The sequence below is a fragment of the Conger conger genome, chromosome 1 (genome assembly GCF_963514075.1).
Source record: "Conger conger chromosome 1, fConCon1.1, whole genome shotgun sequence".
NCBI classification, from domain to species: Eukaryota; Metazoa; Chordata; class Actinopteri; order Anguilliformes; family Congridae; genus Conger; species Conger conger.
The window spans coordinates 53,447,391-53,463,768 of NC_083760.1; the positions used below are offsets into that span (position 1 = coordinate 53,447,391).

At 43.9% G+C, this 16,378-nt stretch overlaps 1 protein-coding gene across 3 annotated transcripts in view; it reads right to left on the bottom strand.

Moving 5' to 3' along the window:
- adam22 (ADAM metallopeptidase domain 22) overlaps positions 1–16,378 on the bottom strand; it is a 90,405-nt gene that overhangs the window by 56,195 nt on the left and 17,832 nt on the right. For all 3 annotated transcript variants that reach the window (XM_061263618.1, XM_061263626.1, XM_061263608.1), the window contains exons 4-5: positions 7,912–7,978; positions 369–451 (exon numbers count right to left, since the gene is read on the bottom strand). In XM_061263618.1, the coding sequence (XP_061119602.1) occupies positions 369–451; positions 7,912–7,978 (150 nt within the window). The remainder of the gene's footprint in view (positions 1–368; positions 452–7,911; positions 7,979–16,378) is intronic.

The window sequence follows — 16,378 nt, forward strand, 5'->3', positions numbered from 1 at the left end:
CCAATAAATTTAACAGAACATCGATTTAAATAAATACTACTGATCGCAGTTCAAGCAGTCTTTAAATATACGATATAGTATCGTGCAGCCCTACTACCCGCGACTTGTGAAACCAGAAGCGACAGAGAACAGCAGGTGTAGTCAGATGAAGCTGGGGAACGCATGCTGGCTCAGCAAACGCACGCAGAGGAGACAAAAGAGCAAGCCGTGGCAAAACAATGTTGAATATCAGTACAGAAAGCATTGTACAGTAATTACATCGCACTGATTGCTAAATGGGATAATTGCTACTTAAGTCCGTTCCTCGGGCACGGAGCTGGGTGACTGCCTGCGTGTGCGCGCGGGGAGGGAGGGATGCGGTTGCTTACTGTATTCCGTGGCAGGTGGAAAGAGCCACAAAGGACTCTGGCACCCCTCGCACCCTGCCCTGGTAGTAACAGTGTTCCCCGCCCTGCAAAAAATAAGACGTGCGAAACATTAATGTCAACTCCTCGGAGAGAGAGACTTGACTTTGATTACCTTTATTGAAACATCTTTGTCAGTTAAGTAATTAGCTAATTTAAAATGTCAAAAATGAAGAACAAATAACACAAAGCTTCCAAACAAAGACCTCATCACCCACAGAACCCCCCCCCCCCCCAACTAGTATGCATACTCAAACCTCAGCGAGAGAGAAAGAGAGAGATATAGATGGACAGGTAGATATAGATATAGAGGTAAAGAAATAGATAGATATATACACTTAGTGAGCACTATTAGGTATTTATTAGACTTCTTTATTAGTCTTATTGGTCTTCTGCTGCTGTAGCCTATCTACTTAGGAGGCTTGTGTGTTCAGAGGTGCTCTTCTGCATACCACTGTTGCCAGCTTGGCCCTTCTCCACTGACCTCTCTCATTAACAATGCAATTTTGCCTGCAAAACTGCTGCTCACTGGATGTTTTTTGTTTTTCGCACCAGTCTCTGCAAACTCTGGAGATTATTCTGAGTGAAAATCCTAGGAGATCAGCAGTTTCTGAGATATTTAAACCACCCTGTCTGGCACCAACAACCATTTCACAATCAAAGTCACTTAGATCACATTTCTTCCCCATTCTGACATTTTGTCTGAAAAACAGCTGAACCTCTTGACCATGCCTGCATGCTTTTATGCATTTAGTTGCTGCACCAGGATAGTCTGATTAAATATTTGCATTGTGTACAGGTTTTAGCTGGGTCCCTTGTGTGTTTGTGTATTTGTCTATGAATGCTTGTGTCATCCTTAAATTTCCTTATGAAAGGTTTTGAACACTCTCGTTGAGAAGTGCGAGACAAACAAAAACGCATATTATTTGTAGTAGCAGAAAGCATTAGTGTTCAGGGACTGGACTCCAAAGAAAAGAATGCGGGTTCAAATTCCAAGTGTAGTACCATTGTTGTACTGTATCTTCAAGCAGGATAATTAACCTGATCAGTATTAGTCATTTGGCAGATTCAATTATGCAGAATAACTTACATGATAATCACTGCAAGACATAATGGGGAGTGTATCACAGGAGTAACAAGAACAGTGAAACGGAGATAGAGGATCACATTTAACATGGTAAATGAGCAGCAGGGTGAAAAATGTAAATGCTGAATGCATAACCTTAGATAAGGCAGTCTGCAGAAAGCGATAAAAAAAAATCTGCATTTTATTATATATCAGGTCTATGGTCTATTAGCATACTAAAACCTGTGGCTTAATCAGTATTACCGTCCTGTTGAGGATGAGTAAACCCTACAGTGTCAAAATGGCTGACACTGGCAGCAGCATTAGTACCCAGGATGATAGTAGGTCCACAGGGAGATACTCATGATGCCAGTAACTGAAGTGTTGCCTGGTGTGGCTGTAAAGATACCTGTGCAGAACATCAATGTGTTTGGGTCAGGGTGTGAGCTACAGACCCGGGTCAATTAAGTAATTGTTTTGGATTCAAATACTTTTCAGTGCTAGTTTGGTCTTGCCTGTTGCAGTTGAGCCAACCAAATGGACCAGAAGGCGACTTCTTCACTGAGTAGAACCTGGACTTATACTTTAGTCCCTGTTCCATATTTGAGGGGCTTCCAGGTTTTACTCAGTGCAGAAGTCAAGCATAGTGACTTTGCCTGCTTTGTGAAACACCCGCCAGGCCCAGCCGGGATAAGCACTCTCCATCCCCACATCAACCAAGCAGTGGAGATCCAGCTTGGGGAGTAAATACAGAGCCCAACCATCAAGGCAGTATGGTGCAGTGATTAGAGCCTCATACTTGCATTGAGAAGGTTCCAATTGGGGTATATTGGGAAAATACCTGTTTTTTGTTTACGCATTAATATCTACAACCACCTGAGATCCAATAAACCATATGCAGCAAGTTAATTGTTTAATCAACTACTGTATTTGATCAGGTAAGTGCTGAGTTATGCATATCAGAACCTCTGGCTGTCCAGACATAACTAGGGGTGGGGACCTCAATAGTTCATGGATGTCATGTAAAACATAAGGTATGTTAGTCACCCCTCGCATGTGGATCTATGTGGAAAGTAAAGTCATTTCGTACTACACACACAGCCATACAGTTTCCAACCTGAAAGAAATGAGAACAACCACAGTTTTAACCGTCTCCTACAGACCAGAGATTTTGGGTCTGTTGAAAAGATCTCAAATTGGGCCCGACCACCTCAGGCTACCCAGAAAAAGAAACCGTCCTTCGTACATTCATTCATTCATTAGCCTAACCCGCTTATCCTGAAAAGGGTCGCAGGGGGGCTGGAGCCTATCCCAGCATACATTGGGCAAAAGGCAGGAATACACCCTGGACAGGTCGCCAGTCCATCGCAGGGCACACACACCATTTACTCACACACTCGTACCTATGGGCAATTTAGACTCTCCAATCATCCTAACCTGCATGTCTTTGGACTGTGGGAGGAAACCCACGCAAACACGGGGAGAACATGCAAACTCCACACAGAGAGGCCCCGGGGATTGGAACCCAGGACCTCCTTGCTGTGAGGCGGCAGTGCCATCCGTGCCGCCCCTTTGTACATTTTATTGATGTTAGTTTCAGTAATTGACAAATAAAAAGTTAAAATCCTATGTTGCAACTGTCCCAACAACCAACCCCCAATACAGTGTCACTACGTCCAGAACACCAAGCCTCAACAAGGCTTTCCCTTCCAAACAAACATATTTCACCATTCTTCCCTCCAAAATGAAACACGGGTCTGCCAGAGGTCAAAAGGAGACCAAAGGTTAATCATATCTCTACTGGCCAGATTGTTGCAGCTTGATTTAACCCATAACCTAGAGGATATCCCTCTTTCAGCGTGTGTCCTATTACCGAGCATCCCCACCCTAGCTGCAGCGGGCCCCTACCTCCGGTGAACCCCTCTTACTCCTGACGCCCGGGGAGCTTTCCTCCGATATGCTGAGCGTGTCCGCTCACGTCTCCATAAACATGTACAAATATATATCATTTACAAAGTGCCCATCCCCTCGCTTTACTGTTCCATTAAGGGCCCGGGCAGGGCCCAGTAGCTTTTAAGCTGGAAGCCCCTTTCCCAGCGGGTCCTCCAGCGGAGCTGCTTTTAACAGCAGATCAATTACATCACTTCCCCCGCAGCTTTATTACTGTAAGTCAGCAATGCATCGACGAGCTGTATCTCTCTGACTCTTCTTCTCCCTTTCATCACCTCCTCTCTTTCTCAGTCTCCTCTCGTCTGCATATCTCTCTCTCTCTCTCTCTCTCTCTCTCTCTCTCTCTGCATGCCCTCTCTTCCCCTCTTATTTCTTCTTCTGTCTTTACCCTGTACTCTCTCCTATTCATTGAAACCTTTTAGTCACTCTTTTCTTCTTCTTGTTCTTTTCCCTTCTCACCAGCTCCCCTCTGCTCTGGGCTCGTCTCTTCTCTAGCACCCCCTGTCTGCGTAAGCCTGCTCCTGCATGCCCGTGTCAGACATGGCAGCTTGACGGGGTGACAGGAGAGCTGTTGTTCATACTGCCAGCTAGCCCCTCCTCCCTGCCCCGCACCAATGAGGGAGCAGACAGTCAGTCAGTTGTTCTACTGACAGGGGTGGACACACCCTGATCCGGGGAGGGGCTGAAGCAAGCAGCCAAAACCGGGCTTCTTTTCTGATGATCATTTCCTGGTCATGCTGAGAGACCGTGAGAGACCGTGCTCACTAGCTTCACTGCGCTTGGTCCAGTATAGGTCAATAAGACTCGTTTTCAATGTAAAGTAAAATGTACAATTGCAGTCAAAGTACAAAGTCAATCATTTTTTTCCACAAGAAAATGTAGTCGCAATCTATGTTTTTTCTTCATCTACTGCCTCCCAATGTGCCGATTTTCTTTAAGTTATTGTGTTATTAGGACAATACAGAAATACAAATCAGGGACAGATTACGTCACTCTGACATGCTCAGTGAAGGAGCCACATCAGCTCCAACAACATGGCAGCCCTGGTGAACTTGACTTCTCGGGCTTCAAAACACTTTTCACAAGCCCACGGAGAGTCAGCGGGTGACATAACAGGCACTTGGTCCATATTCTTCAACAGTCTACAGGCTGAACACTCCAATGGGGCTGAACACTGCAGTGTTCACTGTTCATTACACACTGAACACTCTGACTCAGCCCACCTGCCCCAACCCACACATCACTCAGTTCCAGTATTTCAATGCCATATTATTATACTTCTTAAGTTTCCATTAAAACCAAAATCCTTTTATCTGGTGTCAAGCAAAGAGAGGTCACAGGGAAAGTGCTTTAAATTTGCATGGACCGAGAGGCCATTTCCTGTATAGCATCAACAGCTATCTGCTGCAGTTTGATGAAACAAGATATATATTTTTCCATTTCAGTTTTCAGAATTTTTCACCACAGTATGATAGTATTCTCTGTTACCCAAGAACACATAAGCTTTAGGAAGCCAAGATGTTCCATAGCGTCCAATTACAGTTCCACTTTCAGGGTTACAAGCACTGCAAACAAAGTTTTGTACGGTAATCAAAACCATAAAATTGGTGCAAAGCTGTTCATAAGCACAGTGAGCCGTCATGAAGTCATAATCAGAGTCAAGAGTCAAGACTGTATCACCGATAAGAGCTAGGTGTGAGCTGGCGGCGGGTAAATGTCACCTTATGCGCAACACTGCTTTTCTCGAGTCGATAATGTTCCTGCAAACCTCCCTCGGTCCTGAGTGTCAGTGTCAGTGTGAGCGCCCCCTCTGGGAGCCAAGCTGGGCTCGTAAACCCCTTCTGATGAAAGAACCGAGACCTCGGGGGCCGACTGAAGAAATACCGAAATAGAATTTCCGGAAAGAAGGCGCGATGGCCCTGGCACAGATCACTTCCTGTTTTGCTGCGTGAGAGCGCAGGTGGAGGGACGAGGGAAGGTGGGCTGGGGAATGCTGTGGAGCCCGCGCCTTCGGGCGGACTGAGCCGAGAAGAGAGGGAGGGAGGCGGGAGGGAGGAGAAGAGAAGCGTGCGGGGAGAAGGTATGAAAGGAGGAAGAAAGAGGCAGAAACTGGCAAGGAGATTTGCGAGAAGAAAGGTAGTGCTAGAGGGAGAGAGGTGGGGAGGGGTAAAGGGAAGGAGCTGGAGAGGAATGAGAGACGGTACGGAATACATGAGAGGGGGAGAGAGGAGAGAGGGAGCTGCAGAGAGGGGAAGAGAGAGAGAAGAGAGTAGCCAAGAGAGGAGGAGAGAGGCAGCTATTTATAAATGTGGCTCAGCTCCACCATCCAGTGCAGTTCTCCTCAGCCTCACGCCAGTCTCCTGAACCTTCTGCTCCACTTCTCTCACAAAGCAGGAGGGATACCTAGGTCCCACACAGAACCACTGCTTCTCATCAATCAAAAAAGTAGACTGGGTCTTACCTAATTTAAGGTAATTTGGGTAGCTTATAGAATATAAAAAGGTACAAAACGGCTGGTGCTCTACATTACCCTTAAAAAAAAACTGTGTCCAATTTATACATTTGGTGATGGCTAATTAAAGGTAGCCTTATCTTGCACAGGGTGTGCTGCATAGAATTTATCGTAAAGTGACAAAGGTACCGGCCTTTGATGTAAACGTGAGTCTGTGTGTGTGTGTGTGTGTGTATGTGTGTGCGTGAGAGAGTGAGAGAGAGAAAGAGAGAGAGAGAGAATGAAGAGGGTAGGGGTGGGGTGGAGCCAGGGCATAGCAGGCAGCAAAAATATGTTTGGTCTGGACAGAACAGACTGCTCATCCACTACCAGTGATATTTATCTGCATTTGGCAGAGGTCGTAGGTATTGTCTGTGGCAGACAGGCAAAGGCAACAGCGATTCATCATTCTATACCAACATCAATAGTTCCGCCAAGAAAAAAACTTTTTTTTAGTAGGGAAAATTAAGGTGTCAAGTGCTGCATAAACAACTGGGTTACACTGACCTTTCATATATAGAAGGTTTCAAATGACGTGTGGGGTGGCAAAGGACCTGGTCAAACTCAAACAGAAACACTCGCAAGGCCTACGCATTGCCTCAACATAACCTACAGACTGCATGGTAGAGTCACCATAATGCCCTACATTTTAACATGTATAGTAGGCTACTTGACTCAAGGTTTCTGACAGCAGTACATAACGCAATCCTAACTTAGCAAAAGTATCTTCTCACCCCCCACCTCCCACACAAAAACCCTTCTCACCTCCCACCTCCCACACAAAAACAATGATCCACGGCATAATAATAATACATATTTAACATTAACAGCGCAGCTAATGCAGCAGCGGTCAAACGAGACAGCCGCGCGCAGATCGGTGACAGACGAGCGTGATTTCGGAAAATCAGACCGCAAGGAAAAAATAAGGTGACAGGATTGGAGTGACTGACATATAAAAATAGAAACGGAGAAAGTCACGATTTAGTCGCCCCACCGTGACAAGAGAAAACAACCGTCTCGGATGAGTCTTAAAATAAACACTGGCCGTATAACGTTTCTGTTCCATTTTCACAGGCTGTTTGTTTGAACACTGCCGCAATGGTGAAGCTGCAACAGTAGGAGAATGCGGTAGTCCTAGCATCACTGTAACTGTAGCTGGCTACTCAGAGTAAAATTACCATTTGCGCGTCAGTTTTATTTTGTTAAATACGTGCAGGATGTAGAAAGACCTGTACAATAAAAACAGGGTTTGAAAAGGGTCCTAACAGCATGCAACCTTTCTTAACGGATGAATGTCGTGAGATATCATTAATAAATGTGTAGCCTACGGAACACTCTCAGAAACCCCATCTAGTTTCAGGGTTCCTCATTGGGAAAAATTATCCTTTATCTGCTTTCATACTTCACACCATAGCAGGTTCCATAAAGAACACTTTTAGAACCCTTTTTTCTAAGAGTGTAAGATTAATGAGGCAATCTTATAGCATTATTATGGGATATGACCGGCTCCCTGAACTAAGGAGATGTGAGTTGAAAGTAATTGTAAACTCTGGAGTTTAATGTAGCCTAACCTAAGCAAACTAATTGAATATCGGTTTTTGGTTATTTTTAAAAGATGTGGGCAAATGTCATGAAAATTCATAACAAAGCCTACTGTAAAACAAACAGGTGAGAGACAAGACATGGACACTTTGGTCCATTTGTCACAGTAATGATGCATTACTATCCATGCTAAAGGTCTTGATTGCAGAACAGATTGAGCATATATCATAGATAACAATACTTGTACTTTGGCTGTATACTGGTTTTCTCATTTTTTGAAGCCCCAACATATGGGCCATTTTTTTTACTGCAGGATATTACAGGTAATTCATAATCATGTTGTTGAAATTCATGCATATTATCCTAATTGGACAGATTAATCAAGGTTAATTGGATGGAATTAAAGACAAAATAATTTAAACAATGGTTCTCAAGGTATTTATCAAACTGAGCCTTACCTTGGATGTGATGGCATTTCCGTCTTCTGAAATGTGCCTTTCCACGTAGTTTGAAGACAGGAGGTCACTGAAAGAAAAAGGGAAATCGTTTTTAATTTTTTTTTACTTCCCCCCATCTGCCAGCTTGATTTATCGACCCACCCCCGCCAACTTAAATTTAGTTTTCCCCGTACATGTTTTTTATTATGCTCCAACACATCATCCCTGCCAACAATCGCAACCTCCATCATCCTGTTGTTTCCAGTGTGGAAAGAAAGTTCCAGAAAGTGATAACCAAGGGCACACCACACCAGAGTTAGTGGTGCTCTCTCAGCAAGAGCACATTCCAAACCCCAGCGGAGAAGTAGAGTTGGGACAAACAAGGATCCACGCTATAATATAAGTGCAAAGAAAGCTCTGCCCCTGTTCAAGACTCTGAACTAAGATATAACTGAGGAAGTTTGTTCACAAAATGCAGAAAAATGCCATTCATTTAAAAACAAAATGTAAGCCCTGTGGGAGTAAGCCAAAAATATGTCTGCAGACTATTTCACTGTCTCCTGACACAGACATATGCTAATTAGCCATTAGCCATTATCAGCCTGCCGGTTAGATGGAAAATGGTGCCAGTCTCCATTAATGAAAAGGACCATCAACATGAAGTTAGCCATGCTCTGTCAAACACAATGACAAACGATATCATAGAGTCTTTAAAGCATGCAAGGTGAGAATACAAGAGTTAATGGAGTTATACATTCTTATAATCAAGCAATGTAATGGGTCTCCGGTGTGACATGTCAAGCTAAAGCCCTACTCTTCTGTACATTGATCTGCACCATGGTCCGAATAGTCTCCTGACTGTCAGTGCTGACGTTGGCTTAAGAGTCCAGTGCACAATCGGCTGTAGCAGTGATCTTCATTCCTGGCTCTGGTGGGCCGCAAGGTCGTTGTTACTCGGCACTTAATCGATCAATTAAAGCCGTCAATGACAGTTAACTCACCTCACCTGCTTTCTCAGGTCCGGACTGGTTACCGACCTTCAGACCTAAGTCAAATACATAATCGCTACGTACTTTATAAGTACTTTTCTACGCTTTGCTGAGCTTGTCTAGTGTATTGGAACCTATGAAATACTCTCACAAAAGCTTAACCGAGCACAGGAAAGTATTTGAATCAAAAACGATTATGTATTCGACCCAGGTATGACTGATATTAAGGCAAAAACAAAAACCAGCAGACCCTGCAGCTAGCCAGGACAAGGAATGAAGATCCCTGGGCTACAGAAACACCCGGAAGAGAGTTCTAGTCGACAGGGTCTCACCCCTCACAACGCCCAAGAATGTCTCCTCCACTGGGTCTGCCTGTGCCAGCCACACATGACAGCCCTCCAACAAAATGGCTGCCCAGCTCAGCCGGTACTGCATAGTAACAGCAGCGGAGAGCACAAGTTTTGGAGGATAGGTTTTATATGCTAATAGACACCCACCCAAATTGGTGGAGGACAACTGAAGAGATAGGATAACAAATATAATTTGTGTGTACAAATTGGGAGAAGCAGAGGAAAAAGAAAGGGAAGAAAATAGATTCAAAACTGGTCATACAAATGAATTTATATTAATATGATCAATATGATTGATAATTCACAGTCTAGTACTGCTGCATGAATGGCATCAGCCATAGTTTAGCAGCATAGTTCCTTCTGTTTTCTCTGCATACATATGAACGCCTCAATTGCAGAATTACAGGTATTCCTCCCTCCGTGAAACCCTTGAAAACCTCCAACCTGACAGTGCTGTCCGTGGTCCTGAAATGATTCATGGTTATAGGAATCATTCACAAATGAATGAATCCATAAAAATGAATGAATCCATAAAAACGCAGATACCCTCTACATGCTCTCTGTAATTGGAAGCCAAATGTAACTCATAACTTATACCATCCATAATTTCCAGCAATTTACTCAAAACAAATATTTTCAGCCATAAAGCACATATTGCCTAATTTCACTGTGCTTTGAGACCTAAAAGAATTCAAGTGCCAATTCTGTTTACAGTTCCCTCACGCAACTGTGTTCCGGCAGCTTCTGTGACAAATCGGCCATTTTGAAACTACTATCAGCAACAAAACTTATTTATTTAGCCAGCTATTAGGAAAAAGGTGAACACCTTTCCAGATAACCCTTTCCCCAAACTGCACTGATATTTATTTCCAGACACTGTCAATTGTTATTTATCAGAAAAGCATGAGTGAATAACACTGCATCTCGAATGGCTAAAAGATGCAGAGCCTACGAGGGGACAGGGAAATGGAAACACATTATCTTGTGGCTATGCCTGTATATCTGGAGGCTACGCCTGTATATCTTGTGGCTATGCCTGTATATCTGGAGGCTATGCCTGTATATCTTGTGGCTACGCCTGTATATCTTGTGGCTACACTTGTATATCTTGTGGCTATGCCTGTATATCTTGTGGCCATGCCTGTATAACTTGTGGCTACACCTGTATATCTTGTGGCTATGCCTGTATAACTTGTGGCTATGCCTGTATATATTGTGGCTACACCTGTATATCTTGTTGCTACGCCAGTATATCTTGTGAGACTTATCAGACACCAGCACTGAAGAACCAATCGCAACCAGGAAATACGCTGAATGGAAGTCTTTATTCAATTCAGGACAGGTAAAACAGGCAGGGGTCAATCGCCAGCAAACTGATATAACAGTGGTAATCCAAGACAAGGTCGATGTCACAGGCAAGAGTTCGTACACAGTAGGCAGTCCGATAAGGCAACGATTCAGTCCGAATTCGACACCAGCAGATCAAAACAAAGACAGACTCCAAATCCAAGAACAAAAAGTCGGGGGACACAAAACGGGTCGAAACACAGGTCAGACAATCCGGAAACCACTGGGGGAGTTGAGGAAAAGATGAAAATATACGGGTATAAATACACAGGGAATAGAACTGCAATGACAAACAGGAGTGAGTGTGAGAAACAGATACTGAGACACAGGTCAAATGAATGAATGACTGAAAGGACTACAGAAAGCGAGAGTGGACTTGAGCAACTTCTGAGCAGAAGCTAAGCTGTATTTTCTGAAATAAAGAACGGTCATTGCATTGGGCATTGTCCTAAAGTCATGTTTCGTTGCTGCACCAGGTCTAAATATGGACACTCAATCATACGCCAGTTTAATATTTTAGACCTTTCTGCATTACAAATAAGAAAGCAAGTACACTACATGTAAATAAAAGCATGTAACATGCTTGTATCATATAGGTCCATAACATTGTACCCCTACCCAGCAATACAGTGCATCCAGAAAGTATTCACAGCGCTTCACTTTTCCCACATTTTGTTATGTTACAGCCTTATTCCAAAATGGAATAAATTCATTTTTTTCCTCAAACTTCTACACACAACACCCCATAATGACAACATGAAAGACGTTTTTTTGAAATTTTTGAAAATTTATAAAAAATAAAAAACTAAGAAATCACATGTACATAAGTATTCACAGCCCTTGCCATGAAGCTCAAAATTGAGCTCAGGTGCATCCTGTTTCCACTGATCAACCTTGAGATGTTTCTACAGCTTCATTGGAGTCCACCTGTGGTAAATTCAGTTGATTGGACATGATTTGGAATGGCACACACCTGTCTATATAAGGTCCCACAGTTGACAGTGCATGTCAGAGCACAAACCAAGCATGAAGTCAAAGGAATTGTCTGTAGACCTCTGAGACAGGATTTTCTCGAGGCACAAATCTGGGGAAGGGTACAGAAACATTTCTGCTGCTTTGAAGGTCCCAATGAGCACAGTGGCCTCCATCATCCCTAAATGGAAGAAGTTTGGAACCACCAGGACTCTTCCTAGAGCTGGCTGCCCGTCTAAACTGAGCAATCGGGGGAGAAGGGCCTTAGTCAGGGAGGTGACCAAGAACCCGATGGTCACTCTGTCAGCGCTCCAGTGTTCCTCTGTGGAGAGAGGAGAACCTTCCAGAAGGACAACCATCTCTGCTGCAATCCACCTATCAGGCCTGTATGGTAGAGTGGCCAGACAGAAGCCACTCCTTAGTAAAAGGCACATGGCAGCCCGCCTGGAGTTTGATGAGACAAAGATTGAACTCTTTGGCGTGAATGCCAGGCGTCCTGTTTGGAGGAAACCAGGCACTGCGCATCACCTGGCCAATACCATCCCTACAGTGAAGCATGGTGATGGCAGCATCATGCTGTGGGGATGTTTTTCAGCGGCAGGAACTGGGAGACTAGTCAGGATTGAGGGAAAGATGAATGCAGCAATGTACAGAGACATTCTGGATGAAAACCTGCTCTCTTGACCTCAGACTGGGGCGACGGTTCATCTTTCAGCAGGACAACGACCCTAAGCACACAGCCAAGATATCAAAGGAGTGGCTTCCGGACAACTCTGTGAATGTCCTTGAGTGGCCCAGCCAGAGCCCAGACTTGAATCCGATTGAACATCTCTGGAGAGATCTGAAAATGGCTGTGCACCGACGCTCCCCATCCAACCTGATGGAGCTTGAGAGGTGCTGCAAAGAGGAATGGGCGAAACTGCCCAAAGACAGGTGTGCCAAGCTTGTGGCATCATATTCAAAAAGAATTGAGGCTGTAATTGCTGCCAAAGGTGCATCAACAAAGTATTGAGCAAAGGCTGTGAATACTTATGTACATGTGATTTCTTCGTTTTTTATTTTTTATGAATTTGCTAAAATTTCAAAAAAACTTATTTCATGTTGTCATTATGGGGTGTTGTGTGTAGAATCTTGAGGAACAAAATGAATTCATTCCATTTTGGAATAAGGCTGTAACATAACAAAAAGTGAAGCGCTGTGAATACTTTCCGGACATTTTTTGCTTGGAAAATGTACTCATTTGTCCAAAAGAGATTACTTACATTACTGTACTTTCAGGGTAGATTTGGGAAATTTGAACTCCAAAAATGTACTTCCCCACGCACTTTATTTCTGAGAGTGTAAACAAACTAGGCGACCGCCTTGCTCCAGTGATAATGCTATTTGCGCACAGGCATTGGCAATCCACAGGGATCCTTGTCAGGACCAATTATTATCATTAGTTGATTCATTTGTTGGCAAAAGCTAATCAGGATCTTGGTCCCAAGAGTTATTAAGTTGTGGCCACAAGATTTTTGACTCTGTAGAAGGGCAAAGTGCACAGCATCTGCTCTAAGGGCTGAATGTACCCTGTTAAATACAGGCCTCTGCATAGCCGCAGTATTTAGCATGTTGTACTCAGCTTTACATTGGTAATACTTTAGTAGCTTAGTTTAGTACAGCTATGCTGTTCTCATATGACCTTGATATGCACTTTTTTTGATAAAAGAATCTGGCAAATAAAATGTAATGCAGTGTAATGTAATTTTCTGAAATATCAGTAGCTTCCCTAGTAATTAACATTTGTTTTCTACATCTACACCTATAAATAGCAACACATCATTTGAACATTCTAGGAAGAGTGTTTTGTGTTGTATTTTCATCTTGCATAGGCCACAAATCTGTGCTCCTATAAGATATAAAAATTTTTATATATACAGTTAATCAAAAGCTTTTCCTGGGGTTTGTTCTCACAGAACCAACCAAGGTCAAAGGAAGACTATAAAGTATTTTCTTGCAGTATTAACAATGATCAGCAGAAAATGAAAAGGTTTTGCTGACATATTTACAAACAAAATAAAAAAAGCGCATTGCCTGGCATTTTACTTACTTTGATTGGCACAATTGGCTATGGTGTATGGGTATACGGGTGTACGGCTAGTGCCACCAGCCCCAGGGGTATTATCCTCAGTGAAATGGCGTCTCGGATCAATGCAGGGGCCAATGATAGCTTTATACCAAGGGCATCTCTCTGTCTGCAGTTGTAACAAGCACATACCAGACTCCGGTTCCAAAGCTGCAATTCATACCACTTAACAAAAGACTGTCTGAGCCACAGAGACAAGGTTTCTGCCTTTGAGTATCTTCTCTATAGAGAGAATAAAAGGCAACCGTGTTTCACATGCAGTCTTTTTGTCACTGGTTTTGTCAATTAAGCTGTTTTCTGTACAAAAAAGTGAGTTGGAAATATTCTGTGCAGTGGCACCAGGTCACAAAAGTTTCATTTTGATTTCATCCATCCCATCCATTATCTAAACCCGCTTATCCTGATCAGGGTCGCAGGGGGGCTGGAGCCTATCCCAGCATACATTGGGCGAAAGGCAGGAATACACCCTGGACAGGTCGCCAGTCCATCGCAGGGCATTTTGATTTCAATTCATTCATATTTTTCATAAATTTTAATAAACATAACCGCATTTCCATAATATAAAAACCTGCGGGGCCTCAAACCTCTCTGAGGTAATTTGAAAACAGGAAACAGTTTGATAGGCAAGCTAGAGAACATTCCTGAAGTTATCACCATAGAAATGACTCATGGTCCCGCCAGGGGTTAGCACGGGCCATAAATTAAAATAAGGTCTGATTTCAACCACTGCAGTGCAGAAATACGGTAAACGCGCATACGACGCTCTTAGATAGTGCAGTACATGAGATGGCCTCTACAGACCACAAAATAATAGCATTCATTACTGCACACATGCGTAGAGATTTCTCCAACCCCAGTAAGCTCTGTTTGCCAGCTTCTTAATGCCACACCTAATGAATGACTCCGCTCCAGCTGTAAAGCTTCTGAAAACATTTTCATATCATAACATTTCATATCATAACATTTTTCATCACAGTTATTTCGGGGCATAGCTAAGCCAGCCTCAAAATGTTATTAGTAAAATCTTTTCATCCCCTCTTTAAAATGCATACGTTACATAACGATGCTTTCTGGGATGCTTTTTAGGCCCAAATAAAACAAAGAAAAATTGTGATCTGTTACCGTGCAGATTGTGAATGGGGCAGTATCATTCATGGGACTTTATTGCATCATCAATCCACATTCAGGCTTCGCTCTGGTCGGAATATTCCACTGCTTAAAATTCAAACCATTCCAAATCTATTAAGATACACTGGCGAAATTGAGAACGTCTTGCTGGAGGTGAATGTTGATAACAGTTTCTGTTTTTAATTGCTTTGGGATTTGAATAATTTATTTAACGGGCAGAGACATGCGCTCGCCCCGCCCCGCCCCATTCACCCCCAAACTTCCCTCCCTTTATTGTCCTCGGCATTTGCATAGCATCCATCTCTTTGTGAAGCACTCCATCGACAGAAGCCTCCCCTCCTCTTTCAAATCCATTGTACAAAGAGCTAAATTGAACCGAGGCCGTGCATTAGCGTTTATTACCGGACGTGAAGGGGTTGCGTTATTGCTAGTCAGAAGGTAGAACTCATTAGCGAGCGTCCAGTGGGGGGGGTTGGAGGGGTTCCGGGAGTGGAGTGGAGACTGAGACCAGGGAGGCTGGGGAGGTCTGTTGCTCAGTGCCAACGGGAGACGGTCCCGGTTAGGATCGAAGTGGATTACATGTGGCGTGTTGAGATAGGGTCAGGCGCGGAAAGGATCCGTCTCTAAAAAAAAGTGTCGTGGAAAGATATCCGGGGTATGCTTGAGGTATTGACAATACTACCGAGGAGCTTAACTCTGGACTTGTTTTAAACAGATGTATTAAATTCTGTGGTAAAGGCCGGCGATGGACTGATTTTAATTGAAGCTGCCATTTTATAATGGCAAAACCAAAGGTCAGCACATACAATATTAGCAGTTTTGATAATTGAACTGGTTGTAGGCATGTAATTGGATGCACTTTGCAGCCATGAATGTGCATGTGCACGGATGTGTGTGTGTGTGTGTGTGTGTGTGTGTGTGTGTGTGTGTGTGTGCGCAGGGGCGTGTCTTTCTGCTCTGGCTCCCCTGATAGCATCAGCCTTGCCTGATGAACCCAGATATGCAGAATGACCCCCCCCCACCCACCCCCACACACACACACACACATTCATGCCCGCTGTTTGCAGTGTACTGCGGCACACACCGGCACGTGCGCGCCAGCGTCTGAGGCACCAGCGCTGAATAAGCAGCCTCATGTGGAGACAAAGGACCCAGCACATAGCCTCTATTAATCACGTCTGGGTCTGATCCTCCCCTGAAGCCACAGCTAAACCCCCTTCCCCTCACCTCTCCACTACCTCCTTTGCCATTCTGAGTATCGCTCTGTGGGACATTATGGCCTGCTCTGCCACTGGGATTATATCTTCACTCTCTTCACTCTCTCTCTTCCAGTAGCCGGCGCAGACTCGAGGCCAATTTATGCTTTGGTGACAAAGTGTCGTGTCTCCTCTGCCGACAGAATTTTGTTTCGACGAAGGTTCGCACTTATAATTCAGTGAAAGTGCACGTTGTAACTATAGCAACCAGCTTGTCCTCAAACCTGACCATTTGGCTAGCTAGCTAGCTAGCTAGGTAAACAAAGCATCTTCATTCATAAAAGCTAGGAGTAAACTAGCATCCTCACCATGGCAACCTTT